Source organism: Aquarana catesbeiana, linkage group LG06 (assembly GCF_042186555.1).
Source record: "Aquarana catesbeiana isolate 2022-GZ linkage group LG06, ASM4218655v1, whole genome shotgun sequence".
NCBI lineage: Eukaryota > Metazoa > Chordata > Amphibia > Anura > Ranidae > Aquarana > Aquarana catesbeiana.
This window is the reverse complement of record NC_133329.1, coordinates 62422007-62446927: the sequence shown is the minus strand read 5'-3', so window position 1 is coordinate 62446927 and position 24921 is coordinate 62422007. Positions and strand designations below refer to the sequence as shown.

General features: G+C 45.0%; 1 protein-coding gene across 2 annotated transcripts in view; it reads left to right on the top strand.

Moving 5' to 3' along the window:
- Nucleotides 1-24921, top strand: part of LOC141148554 (uncharacterized) — a 456462-nt gene that overhangs the window by 395851 nt on the left and 35690 nt on the right. For both annotated transcript variants that reach the window (XM_073636103.1, XM_073636104.1), the window contains one exon: nt 8819-9121. In XM_073636103.1, coding sequence (XP_073492204.1) covers nt 8819-9121 — 303 coding nt within the window. The remainder of the gene's footprint in view (nt 1-8818; nt 9122-24921) is intronic.

Sequence of the window (24921 nt, the reverse complement as noted above, 5' to 3'; positions counted from 1 at the left end):
CCATAAGTCAATGTGTTTGCATTCAGAAAGCGCAGCTGCCCTGTGTAGGTTCAAAAATATAATTGACTCCAGTGGTATGGATGTGTCATTGCTATCATCCCGTATATACTTCAAAAAAACTACGTAAACCTCTATTTGGGATTTTTAAGGCAATGAAAACTATAAACGTAAGTAAAAAATACGTTTATTATACAAATAAATTTAGTTACATCAAATACGAATAAATAGGTAGAACTTGAATCATGATATAGCATGGCATAATTGTTAAAGTGCATTGCATAAAGAGAAAATTGGAAGAGAGTGATACATCATACTACACGATACAATCACCACAAACATAAAATCGTGGCGTCGAATAGTGGAATTCCAATGCGTTTCAACATGCTTATTTCAAAAAAAGTCTTCCTCAGGGAAATGTATCACAATCTAAAGAATCCAAGACAACAATGTTATAAACTGTGTGAAGCTATAAATATCTCCCATATAGTATGGCTCAACAATAAAGCTGCCAAACCACTTACATCCTCCATATGCACTTCGTGGGTAAATGATATTTTTCCAGTGTCAGCGCAAGAGGCTCCAATCCTCCATTGGCTAGAACTGTCCTACATCCTCTACAAGACGGCTGGATATAAATTACAATCCCAATACTGGCGTTCCTAGCATAAAGTATTTGATGGCTGTATAGAGCAGAGTGAAAGAGGGGGTAATGAGAAGAAAGGACAAAAAGACAATTATAAGGAAAAGGGGGTAATAAGAAAACCACCTTCTCCTATTCAAATATATAAGTCCCAGGTGTCCTTTTTAATAATGTGGGCGGGGATGGGCCGCTGCGTCAGCCAATGACGCGGCGCGACCCATCACCACACCAACAGACCAGGCAATCCAGCATGATGACGCTGTGCGTCCCACAACACAGGCAGCCGCCGCCGACACCACGCATGCGTGTTGCAGAGACGTGCGTCACGCATATACACAGCAGACATGATGGGTAGGCCACTATGATGGAAAAGGGCCGCGCCCATAGATGGAAGGAGGAAACACACTGGGATGAGGTGACATCGCGATAATTTCCACGCCATAGGCGTGGCAGATGCGGCGTCACACCCAACAGGGAAACACCCCCCGCCCCATGGATGGAATGAATGGTGGCCGAAATGTCCGTTTGACAGGATGGTACATCCTAGTCAGCGGTACGGCCTGGGGAACAGTGGCTGGATGGAAGCAACAGGGGAAGTGTGCCCACCGACCGTTGGGTCTGGGACACATAATAGGGTAATCACACTCCACCACTCTGGGATACCCAGAGTGGGGAGGGGAAAACCAAAGGACTAATAACCACTGACACAAGGAGACCCCTGCTTGAAATATATTTTTAAGCATTGGGGTAATATTTCCGTGGTGTACAAGGAGGGCACCACAGCCCCCCTGTGTCAGGTAGGGGTAGGACGGATAGGGTAAATACCCTTCCCCACTGGGGAGATCAAGAGGAAGAAAATAGCAACCATCTCACCCCTACACTGGGAACCCTCAAGATGCACGGAGGATGACCTAGATGGAAGATAAAACAGACTACTTGTTAGTGGTCATGATAATCACTAAAAGGTGAAAAATAAAAAAATGAAACGAATATATAAATAAAATAGACAAACAATAGTGGTACTCCTCAAAACCCTGCTTGAGATTGGCCTAAAGGCATATGGTCAGGTCAAGTGGTAATGAGTCACAGAGAAACCACATATATATAAGTATATAAAAACCCTTCAAGTAATATATCTTGTGTCTAGATACTTTCTAGCGACCCAGGGGTTCACAAAGGATACCCCATGGGGCAGAATAGTCAGGAAAAATAGGGGTATTTTTGGCATATAGAAATGGACATGGTCCATTTCTGGACATGGTCAGGGGGGACAAAATGTGGCTTTTAGTCGGTCTTACCCGAACTAAAGCCATCCAAAAAGGGTTTATATGTAATCTGGGGCCTAGATGTAACCAAACTCCCCAAGATAGGATCCTCCATGAGAATTGGCCAGTGCTTAGAGATGATTTTCCTTATCTGGTTGTGTTCATTAGAGAATCTCATAATAATTCTGGTCGTTGTGTCCTCTTTCCTTGGATTTTTTGGTTTAAAAATCAAATTCCGTCTGTCAATGTTTTTAACATGATTAAAGGCCTTTTTCAGTGCTGATTTTGTATACCCTCTATCCATTAGTCTGATAGTAAGTTCATCAGACTCTCGTTGGAAATCTTCATATGTACTGCAGTTCCTTTTAAGCCTCAGGAACTGACTGAATGGGATTGATTTCTTGAGTGGCTCTGGATGGAAGCTGTCTGCGTGTAGCAGCGTGTTACCAGCAGTTTCCTTCCTGTATAGCCTACTCGAGAGTCCCCCGATGTGGTCTTTGGAAATGGTAATATCCAAAAAATTGACCTCTTCGGGGTCATATGTCATGCAACTCTGACAGTCTCTAAGTTTGTTTTCTGGACCGTCCCAGATAATAAATATGTCATCAATGTATCTCTGCCACATGCATGGATGACCTTTCTCCCAGTAGGAAAGCCTTCTCCCACTCCCCCAGGTACACGTTGGCATAAGAGGGTGCACAGCAAGTCCCCATAGCCACCCCCTGTACCTGGAGGTAGTGGGAGCCCTTAAACAAAAAGGTGTTATGCTTTAGAATGAACTCTAGCATCTGGAGCACAAAAGCATTGAACTTCCAATCTGTGGTAGCCCGTTGCTTAAGGACGCATCCAATGGCAATAATTCCTGCAACATGCGGGATGCTATTATAAAGTGATTCCACATCTATGGTGACCAATAGGGCGGAGTCAGGGATCACCAAGTTGTCTAAAATTTGTAGTAGATGGATCGTATCCCTTGTGTAGGAGGGCAGATCCATGACATGGGGCCTAAGATGGTAATCTATAATTTGACGAATGCCCTCCGTGATGGAGCCGTTGCTAGAGATAATTGGTCTCCCCGGGTCATCCAGTTTTTTGCGCACCTTCGGCATGGCATAAAATGTAGGTAGACGGGGATGCCGTGTTCATATAAACTCCCACATGTCTTTGTTGATGGCACCCTCATTGAGGGATTCGTCAATGAGGCATAGGAATTCGTGATTAAATCTATCAACCAATGCTCGAGAAATTTTTTTATAACATTTAGTATTGTTAAGTATGTTAAGACACATCTTTTCATAATTTACATTGTCCATCAGGACAATGTTTCCCCCTTTATCCGATGCCTTGATTGTAATGTCCACGTCATTTTTAAGGGTTTGCAGTGCATGTCGAAGTTCCGGACTAAGATTATTTCTAATCGTCTGCCTACCTAGTTCTTCAATTTCTCTAGTAGTCTGTTTTACAAATAGAGCTATCGCTGGGTTGAGGTTAATTGGGTGGAAACTTGTGTGATTTCTTTTTGAATTTTTTATCTGTGTACCTAATTGGTTTCCCCTCCTCCTCTCCTGTCCCCTCCCCCTCACTTTCTCCAATGTCTAGTTCTTCCTCCCAATGGTCTTCCATGGCATTGTTTTCTTGCAGTAATAGATTCAAATCTCTTAGGGCTCTAAAATCAGCCGCTTTTAAATTAGGTGCTATTTCACGTTCAGTGATTGTCTGTTTGGTATAGAGACTTTTGAGCAACAGCTTCCTAGCGAATAGGTGAATATCCTTGATAGTCTCAAAACTGTCCATATTCCGATTGGGGCAAAAGGAGAGACCCAAGGATAATACCTCTCGTTCAGCTGTTGTCAGAGAATGTGAGGAAAGATTGATGTCATTCAATCTTCCTTCTGGGCTGGAGGTATCACGGGTATCATCAATAATTGTGTCAGAGGCAACGGAGTGGGTGGTGGTGCGCTGTTCTTGTCTAAAAAACTATCAAGTTGTGTTTGCTGAGTCTTAGGGTAGGCCCCCTGATCTTTCTTGTTACCTTTGCCTTGGTTAGAGGAGGGGCCTCTTGAATTCCCATAGGGTGCACCTTTCACTGTACTAGATCCGCCGCCTCTCCCACCCCGTGATGGTTCCATAGATTGCGGATCCGTGGTACATTTTATATTACTGTGTTTGATCTCTCCCTCCATTTCTTGTTGTTTTGAAAAGGGTCCCTTTCTTTTACCAAGGAATTGACCTGTATGTGAGGAAACTGAGGAGGAAGAGTTAGAGGGTGTGTCAGATAATCATTGGATTTATTGACATTATCATAGTATGGGGTTCTTGGATTTCTCTTTTTGGATTTTTTATCTATATTCCACCTATAGGCCCTACCCTCTCCAAAAGCATTTTATCCCTCCAGTATTTCTTCTCTTTTTTGATGAGGATGGCTTTACCGAAGGTCTCCAAATGATCTTTTAATTTCTTTTCATGAACAGCATATTCCTCATGCTTTTTAAGTGGCTAAAGCCAGGCATATAATGTGCTGATTTCCACATTCATGCCCTCTAGCTGCTGTCTGTATTCATTCTGTAGTAGTAACATGAGATTCATAGAGCAATCATTCAGTTTGCTCTCCCAATTATTTTTTAACTCTTTGGAGATATTATCTAGTGTAGGAAATATTTGGATTCTCAAACCAATAGGGTTTATACCCTCCCTGATATATCTCCCTAGAGATTCGATATGCCAATGTAGGGCAGATTTCTTTTCCAGAATTTTGGTAAGACTAGAAAAGAGAGAGGACAAGTCAGAGATAACCTGCTCTTTCCCTTGATAGCTCTTCTGAATATTGGCCATAAACTCCTCCCATTCTCCTCCCTGCATATCCCCCATGATTTCCCCCCGGTGGCGTCCAAGTAGCCAAACAGAGATATGAATAAATAATGAATCAAAAGGTCAAAAGAACCTCTCTTGATTTAGGGAGCACTAATCTCCCACAATAGAAGATTCCATGAGGAGAACAAAATAAGTGAACCAAAATCACAAAAATTATTATTGTGTACCTTCAAAGGGTCCACATCCAACCACTTGAGTCAAGATCGAGGTATGGGTGTATTATCCACCCTGATTATATGGAACAAAAATATAATTGACTCCAGTGGTATGGATGTGTCATTGCCATCATCCCATATATACTTCAAAAAAACTACATAAACCTCTATTTGGAATTTTTAAGGCAATGAAAATTATAAACTTAAGTAAAAAATACATTTATTATACATATAAATTTAATTACATCAAATACAAATAAATAGGTAGAACTTGAATCATGATATAGCATGGCATATTTGTTAAAAAAGTGCATTGCATAAAGAGAAAATTGGAAGAGAGTGATACATCATACTACACGATACAATCACCACAAACAGAAAACCGTGACGTCGAGTAGTGGAATTCCAACGCGTTTCAACATGCTTATTTCAAAAAAAGTCTTCCTCAGGGAAATGTATCACAATCTAAAGAATCAAGACAACAATGTTATAAACTGTGTGAAGCTATAAATATCTCCCATATAGTATGGCTCAACAATAAAGCTGCCAAACCACTTACATCCTCCATATGCACTTCGTGGGTAAATTATATTTTTCCAGTGTCAGGGCGAGAGGCTCCAAACCTCCATTGGCTAGAACTGTCCTACATCCTCTACAAGACAGCTGGATATAAATTACAATCCCAATACTGGCGTTCCTAGCATAAAAAGGAATAGCGCACTCCCGCCATATAGATCCATAAGTCAATGTGTTTGCATTGAGAAAGAGCAGCTGCCCTGTGTAGGTTAACCGCTTGTCGACCGCACTATAGCCGAATGATGGCTACAGAGTGATCACCTAGTTCTGGGACGCCGTCATATGACAACATCCCGTGATCACGCTCGCTGCGCGTCTGCTGCTGGGCACGGGCGTCACACTCTGTGATTGTAATATCCTCCGGGACACAGATTTAGGTAAAGACCCAATCGGTGGCTCTTTACCACGTGATCAGCTGTGTCCAATCACAGCTGATCACGGAGGTAAACAGATGCTGGTTATCGGCACTCCTTTCCTAAGGCTGACAACATGAGGAATGGAGAAGAGAGCTGATAACCGCCTTCTCTAAAAGGGACATCTACACTGATAATCAGGGCACTGATTATCAGTGCAGTCCCGCCAGTGCTGCAAATCTGTGCCCACCAATGCTGCAAATCTCTGCCCACCAGGGCTGCCAATCAATGCCTATCAGTTTTGCCTATCAGTGCCTTATCAGTGCCCATCAGCACTGCCTATCAGTGCAGCCTCATCAGTGCCTCCTCAATAGTGCCGCCTCATCAGTGCCCATCAGTGCTGCCTATCAGTTTCGCCTATCAGTGCCCATTGGTGCTGCCTATCAGTGCAGCCTCATCAGTTCCTCCTCATCAGTGCCGCCTCATCAATGCCCATAAGTGCAGCCTATCAGTGCCCATCAGTTAAGGAGAAAGATTACCTGTTTGCAAAATGTTATAACAAACTGTGAAAAAGTTTTTGTTTTCTTTATTTTCAAATTTTTCGGTCTTTTTTCATTTAGCAAAAAATAAAAACCCCAGTGGTGATTATACCACCAAAAGAAAGCTCTATTTGTGTAAAAAAAAAAAAAATGATAAAAAATGTAATTTGAGTACAGTGTTGCATGACCACGCAATTATCATTCAAAGTGTGACAGCGCTGAAAGCTGAAAATTGGCCTGGGCAGGAAGGGGGTAAAAGTGCCCAGTAGGAAAGTGGTTAATAGCATTGTGCAGGTGTTCAAATCATTGGTTACAATTTAATTTTTAACAGACCACAGGGAGGGAGGAAATAAGAGACGTTTACTGTTAGGGTTTACAGTGCATTGAAAACGTATTCATACCCCTTGAAATTTTTCACATTTTATCATGTTAAAACCAAAAAATGTAAATGTATTTTATTGGGATTTTATTCAATAGACCAAAGTGGCACATAATAGTTAAGTGGAAATGATAAATGTTTTCCTTTTCTTTTTTCCAAATAAATATCTGAAAAGTGTGGCATATTTGTATTCAGCTCCCTTTACTCTGATACCCCTAAGGCTACTTTCACACTGAGGCGTGCAGGCGCCGGCGGTACAGCGGCGCTAAATATAGCGCTGCTTTACCGTCGTTTTAGCGGCACTAGCAGGGCGGTTTTAACCCCCCGCTAGCAGCCGAAAAAGGGTTAAAACCAGCGGGGCTTTGCGGGCGGGTTTGCAGCACTGCCCCATTGTTTTCAAAGCAAAGGGGCGCTTTAGGAGCGGTAAATACACCGCTCCTAATGCGCTCCAAAGATGCGGCTTGCAGGACTTTTATGACCGCCCTGCAAGCGCACTGCTCCAGTGTGTGCATTGAGTGCATTGAGCAGCTCTTTCAGGGTGCTTTGCAGGCGCTATTTTTAGCACTTTAGTGCCTGCAAAGCGCCTCAGTGTGAAAGGAGCCTAACTAAAATCTAGTGGAACCAATTGCCTTCAGAAGTCACCTAATTAGTAAATAGAGTCCACCTGTGTGTAATTTAATCTCAGTATAAATACAGCTGATCTGTGAGGCCCTCAGAGGATTTTTAGAGAACCTTAGTGAACAAACAGCATCATGAAGGACAAGGAACACACCAGACAGGTCAGGGATAAAGTTGTGGAGAAGTTTAAAGCAGGGTTAGGTTATAAAAAATATCCCAAGTTTTGAACATCTCATGGAGCACTGTTCAATCCATCATCCGAAAATGGAAAGAGTATGGCACAACTACAAACCTACCAAGACATGGCCATCCACGTAAACTGACAGGAGAGCATTAATCAGAGAAGCAGCCAAGAGGCCCATGGTAACTCTGGAGGAGCTGCAGAGATCCACAGCTCAGGTGGGAGAATCTGTCCACAGGACAACTATTAGTCGTGCACTCCACAAATCTGACCTTTATGGAAGAGTGGCAAGAAGAAAGCCATTGTTGAAAGAAAGCAATGAAAAGTCCTGTTTGCAGTTTGCGAGAAGCCATGTGGGGGACACAGCAAACATGTAGAAGAAGGTGCTCTGGTCAGATGAGACCAAAATAGTACTTTTTGGCCTAAAAGCAAAACCCTATGTGTGGTGGAAAACTAACACTGCACATGACCCTGAACACACCATCCCCACCGTGAAACATGGTGGTGGCAGCATCATGTTGTGGGGATGCTTTTCTTCAGCAGGGACAGGGAAGCTGGTCAGAGTTGATGGGAAGATGGATGGAGCCAAATACAGGGCAATCTTAGAAGAAAATCTGTTAGATTCTGCAAAAGACTTGAGACTGGGGCGGAGGTTCACCTTCCAGCAGGACAACGACCCTAAACATACAGCCAGAGCTACAATGGAATGGTTTAGATTAAAGCTTATTCATGTGTTAGAATGGCCCAGTCAAAGTCCAGACCTAAATCCTATTGAGAATATGCTGTTCATAGACGCTCTCTATCCAGTCTGACAAAGCTTGAGCTATTTTGCAAAGAAGAATGGGCAAAAATGTCACTTTCTAGATGTGCAAAGCTCGTAGAGACATCCCCAAAAAGACTTGCAGCTGTAATTACAGTGAAAGGTGGTTCTACAAAGAATTGACTCAGGGAGGCTGAATACAAATACACACCACACTTTTTACATATTTATTTATAAAAAAGAAATGTAAAACCATTTATCGTTTTCCTTCCACTTCACAATTATGTGCCACTTTGTGTTGATCTATTACATAAAATCCCAATAAAATACATTTATGTTTTTGGTTGTAACATGGGAAAATTTAGAAAATTTCAAGGGGTATGGATACTTTTTCAAGGCACTGTATATAGACTTTACCTGCTGATATAGGATGTTTGTTAAATAATTTACTAATAATGACCGTATTCACTTCATTTTCCAGAAAAGCCGTCAGTAAAAGGCCCTATAGATCTCTCCCTGGATGACTCAGGAAATGTTTTGTGTTCTTTAACTCTGGAGAACTTTTATCCCAGAGATATCCAAATAAAATGGACCTGCGGAGTTGGAAATAACCAAGAACTGCCGTCTACTGAGGATATAAAGTATGACAGCGATTACACATCTCGATGCAACAGTATCTGTACGATCCCTTGGAAACACTTCATGGGTCCTGGTTCTAAAGTACGAGTGACCTGGACACACGAATCTCTGGATCAGCCGGGATATCAGGAACTGTCTTTAAAAGGTGTCATTATTTACTGTTTACTTTTAAAGTGCACCTGTGTCCAGACTATGGACATCCAAGTATTTACTGTACATATCCATAACATTCAGTTAAGGGGTTTTAAAACAAACTACCACTGACCATCACTGACCCCAGTAGCTGCATGTACTGCACAGTAACTATAGTAAAAATACAAAAATTTCATATATGCTTCAAGTTTCAATTCTCAGCTGTTTCTTTCCTGTGTTCATTTAGTCCCCATAAATACCTTAGAATCATTCCAGAGATCCCCATTTGCATTAAGTTACTTATTCAGCACTGTCTCTTAAAGGGGTTGTAAAGGTAAATTTTTTTTTTTTTTAAAAATAACAAACATGTTATACTTACCTTCACTGTGCAGCTCGTTCTGCACAGAGTGGCCCCGAACCTGGTCTTCTGGGGTCCCTCGGCGGCTGTTTCAGCTCCTCCCCGCAAGCATTAATCACCTTAATGCGAGCTCCCTCGCATGGTGGTTAGTGCTTGCGGGCGCGCTCCCGTAATACAGCCGGCGGCTATAGCCGCTCACTGTATCACTCGGCCCCGCCCCCCAGCGCGCCGCGTCATTGGATGTGATTGACAGCAGCGCGAGCCAATGGCTGCGCTGCTTCCAATCCATCCACTGTAGCCAATCAGCGGCCAGGGTGAGCGGAGGAATAGATGTCGGGAACGCAAAGCTGACTTTCGAGGCGTCAGGTAAGTAAAACGGGGGGGCTGGGGGCGGCGGTATTGTCAGAAGTTTTTTCACCTTAATGCATAGAATGCATTAAGGTGAAAAAATTTTTACCTTTACAACCCCTTTAATAGCCTTTTTCTATATACAGATGTACTGAGAGCAGACAGTGTAAGTGACAATGAGCGACGAGCCTGAGTGAAAAGAACACATCCTTGGCATCTCTTTAGATGATCCTATTCCTCCCTGCTGGTCACTGGATGGTGCAGAGTTTATCTGCGCTGTGTTGATCAGTTGGTGATCATGCACGTTTAAAGGTTGGCCAGAGACATGTTCTTTCACTTTTGCAATTAGCACGAAGCTCATGTATCATCTTTAAACCCTCTGCCACCACCAAATACAGTGTTTTGAGAAAGTGATTAATGCTCTTTATTAATACCTAATGTACCAAATGGGACTTTAGCACTCCTTTAATTCTCAAATATCACAACAGAGGCTTTGAAGCAGTTTTTCAGTTACCTGTCACACTAGCAATCCTGTTTCAGATGAGAACTCCCCTGAAGAGCACAGCAAGGATGTGACACACTCATCTGCTTTGATTTCTTTCTCGTACATCACGGGACACAGAGCCTCAGTAATCACTGATGGGTTATAGGGTATCATTAGGTGATTGGACACTGGTCACACCCTAGACAGGAAGTTCAACCCCTTATATAACCCCTCCCCTTCCTGGGGATACCTCAGTTTTTTCGCTAGTGTCTTAGGTGTTGGTCATGAAGAAGATGCTGTGCTGAGCTCCACAGGAATATCCTATACTGGAGCAAGCCATGCAGCCGGATCCATTCAAAGTGTATTTTCCAGGCCGAATTGGATGGTACCCGAGCCTCGTGTCCGAAGAAACAAGGTTTTACCTGTAACGCTTCTCTTTTTAGAGAGCTGGACCCCGGGATCCAGTATTTGGTTTTTTCAGCCATATCCCTGGCGGGGTGCTTTACGGGGCGAGAACTGTGGATCCTCCTATTCATAGGGGGCCCCAGTCTCTGAAGGTTTTTTCTCTAAACGGAGCCCACCGTGAGAGGTGAAGATTGGGTCTGTTGCAAACAGAACCCTGCAGCTGGATAAGGTAAGGGAGACGCCTTAAGAATTTTTCCAGTTCTTATAAGGTTTTTCCTTTAAGTAAATGTATGCTATGTCTATAGTCACCACCGGAGGCTGCCAAGAGCACATACCTTTTCATGCTTGATCTGTCTTGTCTCAGTGTCCATGCTGTACGCTCCTCCAAGCCATGCTCCAGGTAGGATGTGGGTAGGGGGGATTTTTCCTACAGGGATTCTCCCCCCACGGCTTAGGGGAAGCTGTAGTATGCCGCACCGCACTCTGCCGCCGCCATTACAGCGGCTTCCCATCCACCGGCCCTCCTCTCTCCTCCGACCCGCCCCCTCCATGCTATCCTAGGATCTAGAGCCTCGGCTCATGCGGGAAACAGTCTTTTTTAAAAAAGGACGAAGGGGGGACGGGAGGGGTGGCGGGGGGAGTGGAGCGTTAACGCAATGTCGGCGTGGTGAAACGCTCACATTGCAGGCTGCATACAGGCTATAAGGTGCACTCTTTTCAGATGCACACGGCTTATGAAGGGACACAGAGCAGACGGGCGCATGTGAGGTGGGAGACACAGGCATTCCCAGGCAAACATTTACTTGAGCACCAGACTGAGACATGGTAGCAGCAGCAGTTGCTGAACTACATTGCTTAGCAGTGAGTGCATTCTGGTAGTGCCTCTGCTTTTTGTGTTTTGCACTAGGGGCAAAAGAGGTACATATACCCCGAAGAATAGGGGCTCTAAGGGACTCCCTCAGGCTCTGAGGACCCCCCTTCTGCAGCACCTTCCCCCCTGAAGGACCAAGGGGTAGCTGGCCAGGGTGAGCCCTCGGGGGTCAGGGGCTGCAGCTGCTTCTGGCACTTCAGCCCTTGTATACATTACACAAGAGGTTCTTTCCTCTACCATTAATGGATTAGAGAAAAGACTGGTGGCCTTAATCGCATCTTTACTCTGTGAAAGAAATCTAGCCCTAAAGGCCTGGACACGCAGGTTACAGGGTTGCCCTGTCAGGATGCAGTCCGACAATGCCACAGCAGTGCCTTATATCAATCACCAGGGAGGCACCAGGAGTCGTGCAGCCCAGGGAGAAGTAAACCAGATCTTAATCTGGGCAGAAGCATGTGCCGTGCATATCGGCAATCTTCATTCCAGGAGTAGAGAACTGGCAGGCGGACTACTTGAGTCACCGGCAGTTATTCCTAGGGGAATGGTCTCTTCACCCTCCCTGACGTTTTCTTGGCCATATGCCAAAGATGAGGGGATCTGGATGTAGACCTCTTTGCATCCAGGTTCAACAACAAGTTTGATAACTTTGTGTCAAGAACAAGGGATCCTCTTGCATGCGGGACAGATGCGTTGGTGACTCCATGGCATCAATTCTCCCTGATTTCTACATTTCCTCCTATTCTGTTACTGCCACGACTTTTTCGCAGGATCAGGCAGGAAAGGAAGTCGGTACTTCTGCTGGCCCATCATGGCCAGAAGAGCTTGGTATGCAGAAATAGTAAAGATGGCAGTAGGTCCCCCGTGGACCCTACCGTCACGTCCAGACCTGCTATCCCAAGGTCCAGTGTTCCATCCTGCCTTACAAACGCTGGCTATTGAAACCCACGTTCTGAAGAGTTGTGGGCTTTCAGGTCCTGTGATTTGTACCTTAATCAATGCAAGAAAGCCAGCTTCCAGAATGATTTATCATAAGAGTCTGGAAAGCTTAGATCTCCTGGTGTGTATCCAGGGCTTGGCATCCCAGAAAATATGTCATAAGTAGAATTCTTGACTTTCTACAAAGGGTATTAGAAATGAAGCTGGCCTTGAGTACCATCAAGGGCCAGGTCTCGGCCTTGTCAGTATTATTTCAACGGCCGCTTGCTTCGCATTCTTTAGTCCAAAGCTTTATACAGGGGGTAACGTGTCTTAACCCTCTGGTTAGGGCGCCCCTAAACCCCTGGGACTTGAATTTGGTTCTGTCAGTTTTACAGAAACAGCCTTTTGAACCAATACGTCCAATTCCCTTGGTCTTGTTGACAAGAAAGTTAATTTTTTCTGGTAGCCATTTCTTCTACTAGAAGAGTATCGGAATTAGCAGCTCTTTTCTGTAAAGAGTCTTATTTAATCATACACAAGGATAGAGTGGTATTGCGCCCTCATCCTAGCTTTCTACCGAAAGTGGTTTCAGATTTTTATCTAAACCAAGATATTGTTCTACCTTCCTTTTTTTCTAGATCCCTGTTCTACGGAAGAAAGGTCACTACATTATTTGGATGTAGTAAGAGCAGTCAAGGCCTATCTGGAAGCAATTGCTCAAATTCGCAAAACAGATGTTTTGTTCGTACTGCCAGAAGGTCCCAATAGAGGACAGGCAGCACCAAGTCTTCCATTTCAAGATGGATTCGACAAATGATTATTTAAGCTTACGGTTTGAAACAGAAAATTCCACCTTTTCAAATCAAGGCACACTCCACAAGGGCTATTAGTGCTTCTTGGGCGGTGCATCACCGGGCCTCTATGGCTCAAATCTGCAAGACTGCAACCTGGTCTTCAGTCCATACATTCTACAGATTTTATCAGGTGGATGTGGGAAGGCATTAGGATATCGCCTTTGGGCGTAGTGTGCTGCAGGCAGCGGAATTAGATCCTCAGGTCTGATTACACCCTACTTTGTGTGGTCCCCTCCCTTCAAATAGCATTGCTCTGGGACATCCCATCAGTAATTACTGAGGCTCTGTGTCCCGTGATGTACGAGAAAGAAAATAGGATTTTTATAACAGCTTAACTGTAAAATCCTTTTCTTTTGAGGTACATCACGGGACACAGAGGTCCCGCCCCTCTTCTAATACACTTATATTGCTTTGCTACAAAACTGAGGTATCCCCAGGAAGGGGAGGGGTTATATAGGGGGTTGAACTTCCTGTCTAGGGTGTGACCAGTGTCCAATCACCTAATGATACCCTATATAACCCATCAGTAATTACTGAGGCTCTGTGTCCCGTGATGTACCTCAAAAGAAAAGGATTTTACAGGTAAGCTGTTATAAAAATCCTATTTTTGTTGCTCTCTCACTGGTGACATAAGCCCTGCAGCATTTTCAACAGCAAGGTATCACTCCTAAAGCCAGTGAGGGAGTGACACACTTAAAGCAGGAGTATGTCCTCCTGCATTTTCAAATTTCCTGTTGCAAATCACTAATGTCACATGGGGACTTTAGCATAGCTCCCAACTGTCCCTGATTTCGAGGGACTGTCCCTGATTTATAGCAATGTCCCTCTGTCCCTCATTCCTCCTCATTTGTCCCTCATTTTGGTCTGCTCTATATAGTTGTATTTAAAATGCACTTTTTATCTATCAAAAAGTGTTTTCCAGAGCTGAACCTTTCATCCAAATTCTAAATTGCTGCATTTGTAAATTCCAAAAGCCAATATAAAGGAATAGTAGAGGTAAAAAAACACTTGTGGCATTAACCAATCTTGTTTTTTTTGTACAATTATCCTTTAAGGGGGGTGTGACAAGGGGCGTGTCCTATGCCTGCATACTTTTGCAGATAGGTGTCTCTCATTCCCATCTCAAAAAGTTGGGAGGTATGCTTTAGCACCTACTGTTTGTTTACATTAGAAGGCTGCCACGTTACCAGCATGTAACCAACCCTGTCAGGTTTCCAAAAAATCCAGGTGAAAGTTCTCTGCAATTGAAGAGTTATTGGTATGTAGCAAAGTCCCAGGCCTCCTTTAGTCTAATGAGAACCTCCAGAGTCAGGGACAGCTGACATCCTTCTGTATAGAGTGGGGTTCAAGGCATAGTGGGTGTAATTCAAGGTAGATTCATGGGCGCCTGACACTTCTTGAAAGCAAAAGAGATTTTATTTCTCTTAACAGAACTTTGGGAGAGAGGGTTAGGGCCAGGACAACCTTAGGTAGTTGCAATGTCATTTAGCAGTCTAAACTTCTACAGGTAAACAGCCATGCAGGGAAAGGCATTCAGCAAGATACCACATCTGCATGTATAGGAACACTGTCTCCTATGGAAACAGTCTTACAACAGTTCCTAACACAAATTGTAACAAACTCCTTTACTTTCTCTACAGTCACTTCTTGTAGATTCTCAAACCCACTGAGCTCCCAGTCTCTCTCACTAGACTTGCTGATTCACTGCCACTGAATCCCGTTAGCTCTTCTAATCTTCTTACTTTAGTATCTTCCTCAAGCATCACCCTGCTTTCCTGCTGGGTCCCTGGCTTGGCACCCCAGATTCTCCTCAAGCGTCACCCCACTAGCTGGGTCCCTGGCTTGATACCTTCTGAAGTTTCCCAATTCTTCACCGTCCCCGGTTGGTGAGAATACTGCTCTGGTACTTGCTTCAGCTACTCACTGTGGTCCCTGGTAATAAGGTGGATGGTCCCTTAGTGCCAACAGCTTCCCCTCTACCTCTGACCACGACAGGTTCTCCGGCGGCAGAACCATCACTTCTGGTTGGACTGCAAGCCGCAATACCAACCCTACACTGCTCTCTTGCTTCTGGATAGGCCCTCAGATAGCCTAGCAGCCAGATGTCCCCAGGATAGGCCCAATCTCTGGCCTAGCAGCCTGGGCAGCACAACACATGTCAACCCAGACAGCCATCCAGGTGACACAGAACACTGATCACCTGACTCCCCCCGAATATATAGGTTCTTCCAGCAGACCAAAGGAATTTAAGAAAACCCCTGCTCATTTGCTGACATATCCCATATACTCCTAGTCTGTCCTTGCTTTGCCCTTGTTTTATCTAGTCACCAGTAGGGATGAGCTTCGAGTTTGAGTCAAACTCATGTTCAACTCGAACATTGGCTGTTCGCAAGTTCGCCGAACAGCGAACAATTTGGGGTGTTCGCGGCAAATTCGGCATAACATTTTTGACAGTTTTTTAGTGAAATGGTAGGGGTAAGTACCCCCTTACCATTTCACACGGAGGGGGGCGGGATCTGGGGGTCCCCTTGTTAAAGGGGGCTTCCAGATTCCGATAAGCCCCCCGCCCGCAGACCCCCACAACCACCGGCCAGGGTTGTGGGGATGAGGCCCTTGTCCTCATCAACATGGGGACAAGGTGTTTTGGGGAGCTACCCCAAAGCACCCTCCCAATGTTGAGGGCATGTGGCCTGGTACGGTTCAGGAGGGGGGGCGCACTCTCGTCCCCCCCCTCTTTTCCTGCGGCCTGCCAGGTTGCGTGCTCGGATAAGGGTCTGGTATTGATTTTTGGGGGGACCCCACGCCGTTTTTTTTTTGGCGCAGGGTTCCCCTTAACCACTTGAGCCCCGGACCATTATGCTGCCTAAGGACCAGAGGTCTTTTTCCAATTTGGCACTGCGTCGCTTTAACTGCTAATTGCGCGGTTATGCAATGCTGTACCCAAACGAAATTTGCGTCCTTTTCTTCCCACAAATAGAGCTTTCTTTTGATGGTATTTGATCACCTCTGCAGTTTTTATTTTTTGCGCTATAAACGGAAAAAGACCGAAAATTTTGAAAAAAAATTATATTTTCTACTTTTTGTTATAAAAAAATCCAATAAACTCAATTTTAGTCATACATTTAGGCCAAAATGTATTCGGCCACATGTCTTTGGTAAAAAAAATGTCAATAAGCGTATATTTATTGGTTTGCGCAAAAGTTATAGCGTCTACAAACTAGGGTACATTTTCTGGAATTTACACAGCTTTTAGTTTATGACTGCCTATGTCATTTCTTGAGGTGCTAAAATGGCAGGGCAGTACAAAACCCCCACAAATGACCCCATTTTGGAAAGTAGACACCCCAAGGAAATTGCTGAGAGGCATGTTGAACCCATTGAATATTTATTTTTTTTGTCCCAAGTGATTGAATAATGACAAAAAAAAAAAAAAATATTTACAAAAAGTTGTCACTAAATGATATATTGCTCACACAGGCCATGGGCCTATGTGGAATTGCACCCCAAAATATATTCATCTACTTCTCCTGAGTACGGGGATACCACATGTGTGGGACTTTTTGGGAGCCTAGCCGCGTATGGGACCCCGAAAACCAATCACCGCCTTCAGGATTTCTAAGGGTGTAACTTTTTGATTTCACTCTTCACTGCCTATCACAGTTTCGGAGGCCATGGAATGCCCAGGTGGCACAACCCCCCCAAATGACCCCATTTTGGAAAGTAGACACCCCAAGCTATTTGCTGAGAGGCATATTGAGTCCATGGAATATTTTATATTTTGACACAAGTTGCGGGAAAGTGACACTTTTTTTTTTTTTTTGCACAAAGTTGTCACTAAATGATATATTGCTCACACAGGCCATGGGCCTATGTGGAATTGCACCCCAAAATACATTTAGCTGCTTCTCCTGAGTATGGGGATACCACATGTGTGGGACTTTTTGGGAGCCTAGCCGCGTACGGGGCCCCGAAAACCAATCACCGCCTTCAGCGTTTTTAAGGGCGTGAATTTTTGATTTTACTCTTCACTGCCTATCACCGTTTCGGAGGCCATGGAATGCCCAGGTGGCACAAAACCCCCCAAATGACCCCATTTTGGAAAGTAGACACCCCAAGCTATTTGCTGAGAGGCATGGTGAGTATTTTGCAGCTCTCATTTGTTTTTGAAAATGAAGAAAGACAAGAAAAAACTTTTTTTTTTTTTCTTTTTTCAAATTTCAAAACTTTGTGACAAAAAGTGAGGTCTGCAAAATACTCACTATACCTCTCAGCAAATAGCTTGGGGTGTCTACTTTCCAAAATGGGGTCATTTGGGGGGGGTTTGTGCCACCTGGGCATTCCATTGCCTCCGAAACTGTGATAGGCAGTGAAGAGTGAAATCAAAAATTCACGCCCTTAGAAAGCCTGAAGGCGGTGCTTGGTTTTCGGGGTCCCGTACGCGGCTAGGCTCCCAAAAAGTCTCACACATGTGGTATCCCCGTACTCAGGAGAAGCAGCAGAATGTATTTTGGGGTGTAATTTCACATATTCCCATGGCATGTTTGAGCAATATATCATTTAGTGACAACTTTGTGCAAAAAAAAAAAAAAAAAAATTTGTCTCTTTCCCGCAACTTGTGTCGCAATATAAAATATTCCATGGACTCGACATGCCTCTCAGCAAATAGCTTGGGGTGTCTACTTTCCAAAATGGGGTCATTTGGGGGGTTTTGAACTGTCCTGGCATTTTATGCACAACATTTAGAAGCTTATGTCACACATTACCCACTCTTCTAACCACTTGAAGACAAAGCCCTTTCTGACACTTATTTTTTACATGAAAAAGTTTTTTTTTTTTTGCAAGAAAATTACTTTGAACCCCCAAACATTATATATTTTTTTAAAGCAAATGCCCTACAGATTAAAATGGTGGGTGTTTCATTTTTTTTTTTCACACAGTATTTGCGCAGCGATTTTTCAAACGCATTTTTTTGGGGAAAAAACACACTTTTTTAAATTTTAATGCACTAAAACACACTATATTGCCCAAATGTTTGATGAAATAAAAAAGATGATCTTAGGCCGAGTACATGGATACCAAACATGACATGCTTTACAATTGCGCACAAACGTGCAGTGGCAACAAAATAAATACATTTTTAAAAGCCTTTAAAAGCCTTTACAGGTTACCACTTTAGATTTGCAGAGGAGGTCTACTGCTAAAATTACTGCCCTCAATCTGACCTTCGCGACGATACCTCACATGCATGGTGCAATTACTGTTTACATTTGACGACAGACCGCCGCTTGCGTTCGCCTTAGCGCAAGAACAGGGGGCGACAGGGGTGCTTTTTTTTTTTTTTTTTTTTTTTCTTTATTATTTTTTTGCTTTTTTATCTTATTTTTAAACTGTTCCTTTCATTTTTTTTTTTTTAAATCATTTTTATTGTTATCTCGGGGAATGTAAATATCCCCTATGATAGCAATAGGTAGTGACAGGTACTCTTTTTTGAAAAAATTGGGGTCTATTAGACCCTAGATCTCTCCTCTGCCCTCAAAGCATCTGACCACACCAAGATCGGTGTGATAAAATGCTTCCCCAATTTCCCAATGGCGCTATTTACATCCGGCGAAATCTAAGTCATAAAATGCTCGTAGCTTCCGGTTTCTTAGGCCATAGAGATGTTTGGAGCCACTCTTGTCTCTGATCAGCTCTATGGTCAGCTGGCTGAATCACCGGCTGCATTCTCAGGTTCCCTGTTGAGACAGGAGAGCCAGAGAAAAACACGGAAGACGGTGGGGGGGGGTATTCCCTCCCACGGCTTGTAAAGGCAGTCTAGAGGCTAATTAGCCGCTAGGATTGCTTTTACATGAAAGCCGACTGCTGGCTGAAAAGAATGATACCAAGATGATACCTAAACCAGCAGGCATCATTCTGGTATAACCACTCAAAGTTGTGAATGGCGTACCTGAAGACAAAAAAATGGTTAACAATAAAGCACAGTAAACGGTAAAGTATAAATAATTACACACCTGAAAAACAAACATGATAAAACATAATAACAATAACAATAACAATAAAACACTGCAGAATAGAATACAGTAAAAAAAGAGCAGAACAATAGAGAGAGAGAATAGAGAGAGAGAACAATAAAACGACAACTATTTTTTTTTATTTTATATATATTTTTTTTTTTTTACACTTTTTTTGTAACTAACTTTTATAACGGTAACCGGTTCCAGGTTCGGGTCTCTCAAAATGCGATGGCATCTTGGGAGACCCTGTGAAAGTGCGCCTAGTCTGTGCAATGCAGTACCCTACGCTAATACTCAACTAGTGAATGGTAGCGTTCAAAACATTCACCAATGCAAAGACCAGGATTGTCAGGACAGGAGGGACAATAATAGTGGGTGTCACGCCTATATCCGCGCTTGCTGCAGACACAACATCTTTTTGGGGGGGTTTGTTGGGTAGGGGTACTCGGGAGCACATAAAAATGCCTCTCATGCAGCTGACTGCATTTGGTTGGGGATGTGAATGGGGGAAGTACGGGCGCTGCAGAAGCGGTGTGTTCCCAATTAGGATTGGCGAATGCAGCAGGAAGGGCACTATGGGCATGACGGGCCTGTGTTTGTCTTTTTGGTGGCAGCGGGACACTACTTGTGCTTGCCACCTCACCAGCTTGAACTGCACTTATGGGACTCGCCACGTCACCAAGTGTTACTGCAGCGCTGGTTTGACTACGACCGGGGTATACTAGGCCGCTGGTGCTTGCCAGTTCAATAAAAAGCTTCCAAAAAAACTGTTAGCGATCGCAGGGATCAGGCCTGACTCTGCAAACGCTGCAGTTATGCGTTTAGTGTTTTGTAAGTGACAGTGATCGATCGATACTGCACTTGGGTGGGCTGGGCTGGGCCGGGCGGAGGGCAAAACGCAGGTGCTAGCAGGTATCTGGGCTAATCCCGCTAACACTGCGTTTTTGGGAACCCTAAACTGCTGGGGACGCCAGTATAGATCTGATCGGATCAGATATTGATCCGTTCAGATACTATACCACTAAGGGAGGTGTATGCTGCGTGCGTGGGTGTTAGTGGTATTGGCGCTAATCTGATGCTGCCTGGGGCTGATGCTTGCTAGTTCACCAAAATGCTACCAAAAAAACTGTTAGCGATCGCAGGGATCAGGCCTGACTCTGCGAACGCTGCAGTTATGCGTTTAGTGCCTTGTAAGTGACAGTGATCGATCGATACTGCACTTGGGTGGGCTGGGCCGGGCGGAGGGGCACAACGCAGGTGCTAGCAGGTATCTGGGCTGATCCCGCTAACACTGCGTTTTTGGGAACCCTAAACTGCTGGGGACGCTAGTATAGATCTGATCGGACCAGATATTGATCCGATCAGATACTATACCACTAAGGGAGCTGTACGGTGCGTGCGTGGGTGTTAGTGGTACTGGCGCTAACCTGACGCTGCCTGGGGCTGGTGCTTGCCAGCTCACCAAAATGCTACCAAAAAAAATGTTAGCGATCGCAGGGATCAGGCCTGACTCTGCGAACGCTGCAGTTATGCGTTTAGTGTTTTGTAAGTGACAGTGATCAATCGATACTGCACTTGGGTGGGCCGGGCGGAGGGACAAAACGCAGGTGCTAGCAGGTATCTGGGCTGATCCCGCTAACACTGCGTTTTTGGGAACCCTAAACTGCTGGGGACGCTAGTATAGATCTGATCGGATCAGATATTGATCCGTACAGATACTATACCACTAAGGGAGGCGTATGCTGCGTGCGTGGGTGTTAGCGGTACTGGCGCTAATCTGACGCTGCCTGGGGCGACACATATCACCGCCGGGCGACCGGGGGGCTAAACCTTTATTCGGTAATAAACGGCGGGTGCCCTGACACTATAAAAAATAAACAAACTAACCAGCGTCACCCGTAACAGTTATACGGTGATCAGTGGTGAAAGGGTTAACTAGGGGGCAATCAAGGGGTTAAAACATTTATTAGGTAGTATATGGGGGTCCCTGTCGCTATAAAACGCTGACGGCGAACCTAAATATTTACCTCACTAACTAGCGTCACCAGCGACACTAATACAGCGATCAGAAAAATGATCGCTTAGTGACACTGATGACAGGCGGTGATCAAGGGGTTAAAACTTTATTAGGGGGGGTTAGGGGGGTACCCTAGACCTAAAGGGGGGTAATACTAACTGTCCCAACACAGTAACTGTCACAAACTGACACCAATGCAGTAATCAGAAAAAAAAAAAAAAAAACTGCTGGTGTCAGTTTGTGACAGGGAGGGGGGGGTGATTGGGGGGGATCGGGGGGCGATCGGGGTGTTTTGTGTGCCTGGCATGTTCTACTGTGTTGTGTAGTGTTGGTGCACTCACAGTGATGTCTTCTCTCCTCGGCGCTGCAACGGAATACCGAGCCGAGGAGAGATGACATCATTTCCTTTGCTGCTGTTTAGCATACAGCAGCAAAGGAAGTAATCTGATTGGCCGGCGGCGATCGCGAGGGGGGGGCCACGAACGGATGGCCTCCCCCTCACCTCCGATCGCCGTGGGACAAAATGGGACCGCCTCGGGCACCGGGGGGGGGGTCCGATCGGACCCCCCACCCGCGGGAGGCAAATCACGTACATGTACGTGATTTTGCCTGCCCGTGCCGCCTTGCCGACGTAAATCGGCGTTAGGCGGTCCTTAAGTGGTTAAAATCCATACCAGACCTGAAGGTCATTTTTTTTTTTAATTTTGGCCGGGGTTCCCCTTAATATCCATACCAGACCTGAATGGCCTGGTATGGAATTTTGGGGACTCCCACGTCGTTTTTTTTTAAATTTTGGTTCGGGGTTTCCCTGTGTTGAATTCCCATGCCGTTTTTATCAATGAACTTCTATGTGTATTGTCGGCAATGCAATAGCCGCGGGTAGTTTTAAATGAAATTTTTCCTTCGAAATGTCATTTTGCTGTCAGACTGTTCTAAACACGGGAAACATGCGCCCCTTTACAGGCATACTATAGACACCCCCCAGGTACGAAATTTAAAGGGATATTACACTTTTATTGTTTGACTTTAAGCATTATTAAAATCACTGCTCCTGAAAAAACGGCCGTTTTTAAAACCTTTGCATTGATCCATGTCCCCCGGGGCAGGACCCAGGTCCCCAAACACTTTTTATGACAATAACTTGCATATAAGCCTTTAAAATTAGCACTTTTGATTATTCATGTTCGTGTCCCATAGACTTTAACGGTGTTCGCGTGTTCGAGCGAACTTTTTTCCTGTTCGCATGTTCTGGTGCGAACCGAACAGGGGGATGTTCGGCTCATCCCTAGTCACCAGGTACCTGACCACGTAGCGGCAGAAGAGAGAAGTGCAGCAAATCCAGACTTAGGGTCAACTCAATTGATCCCTAACAATTGGCTGAGGCAAATACACCTGGCAGATAAATTTGGGAGCAACCCTGCCTAGACATCAGGGTGCTACAGGTATACTGTACAGCAGCCTGTGTCTCCTATCATACCTCCATTCCAGTGTTGAAGCCTCCATTAGTATCTTTGTTGCCAACCACCCCTAAATTTATGGATGGTTTGTAAAAACTGTCCAATTTACAAACTGTTCATAAATGTCTGTTACAAGCAGCGGCTGCCTATAAAATATTGTCATGGGCTGGCTCGAGCGTGGGGGGGGGCGGACTGTGTGGAAGGTGTTCTGTGGTCACCAGAGTCCCCCCCACATCAGTACCCCGGCATTCCCTCTTAAATCTCCTCACAGCTCCGCTTTACAGCAGAAAGTAAAAAGACCATCCAGCGCACACCGCACAGACCAAGGAACTTCACCCAGGGACTGTGGCTCGTAATTATTTCAGCGATGCAGCCCTCCTCAGACAGGGCAATCTTCCGAAAGCTGTGAAAACATGTACAAGAGGGTGCCAATGCCTAGTACATTACCTCCAAAATCGTTGATTGTAAAATCATTAAATGTCAGGTTTCTGTGGCTGGGAGATGGTGGGCGTGACCGGAGGTTGAGGGGAAGGGGAGGGCGTTGCTGACCCGGACCAAGCTGCTCCTCTCTATGTCCACGCTGGAAGCATGAACGCCGGAGCGACACTTCCATGCCTGTGACGGCCTGATCCCGAGGAGATAAGGAGTCTTTTGCGGAGCGGCATATCGAAAGATTCGACCGGCGCCTCGGTGTTCGCTACATGGATGCCCTATAGGATTCCTCTTCAGAGCGCCTGCTTAAAACAAGCAGGGAGCAGCTGGAGGACGCTGCTGAGTAGAACAGCTGACTGAACGGTGGGGGTAAGGAAGACTGCACAGGTACGCTTTATGCTATGCTCTATGTGCCCTGGGAATGCTTGATTGAATAGCCCCCTGGATGAGACTTTCTGGAAACTTCTCCCGAAGGCACCCCTTGGTGAGCTCCTATTGGTGAAGAGTGGGGAGGAGGATATTGGGGGCTGGAAAGGTGGCTGCGAGGAGAGGTGCAAATTTATTGGCTAAACGCTCCACTGCAGGCTATATTTTTTTTTTTTTTTTGAAAAGCGGTGCTCCTGTGGGTCTATTAAACAGAATCTCAAACCACTCGGGGGGAAAATATAGCAGGACTGTATAATTTTTTTTTTTTGTTCTCTAAGACCCAAGGGGTGAGGGAGGACAGGATGACCAAAAAAAAGGGGTCAGAGGAGACCGCAGCACAAGAAGGATCTGGGGCGCACAATTTGCGCGGCCCCAAGGATAAAGCCAGTCAGGGGGCGGCAGCAAAGCTGGAACGCTTTGCTCATACACCAAATTGTACACCTAAAAAAAGTAGCCAGATGGGGGGTGTGCAACACCAAGGTGCGCAGGCCAATCATTCTGTTAGAAGGAAAAGTCAAGGCCCAGCCCAAGTTTGCGCACCTACAGTCACCATTCCAGCGTCGCAGATGCACTTAGGTAGGGAGAGCGGTCTGGGCAATGAAATAATAGAGGACAAGGGGACACCAGAGCAGGAACCATCTCTAAAGGAAATTCTCCTAGCAACCAATGCCTGTAAGACCGCGCTGTCGGATTTAGCGGATCAGCTCAGAGGCATCAGAGACGATTTAGCTACGCTTAAAAGGGATACACAGGAGGTATGTGCTCGGACCACAGTTCTTGAGGAGAGACTCAGTCAGGTGGAAGACGATGTGAATCCACTGAAACAAGAGATTAAAAAGATGAAGGTACAACTAGATTCATGCCTAAGAAAAATGGATGAATATGAGAACAGGGCACGCAGGAAGAACGTGAGGGTTCTGGGTCTCCCCGAAAGAAGCGAGGGCAACAATCCGGCAGAATTCATGGAGGGATGGTTCAGGGATATGTTTGGCAAAGACGCATTTTCCAACCTGTTCGCTGTTGAATGAGCGACTAGAATCGCACCTAGGATTCCATCTTTAGGGGGACAGCCAAGGCATCTTATAGTTAAAATTCTGTTTTTTAGAGACAAAATTACTATTCTTCAGAAAGCAAGGGAGATGAAGAATATTCTGTATAATGGTGCAAGAATATCCCTGTATCCAGATTTCTCCCCTGAGCTGCAGAGACAGAGGGCAAAATTTGCGGAG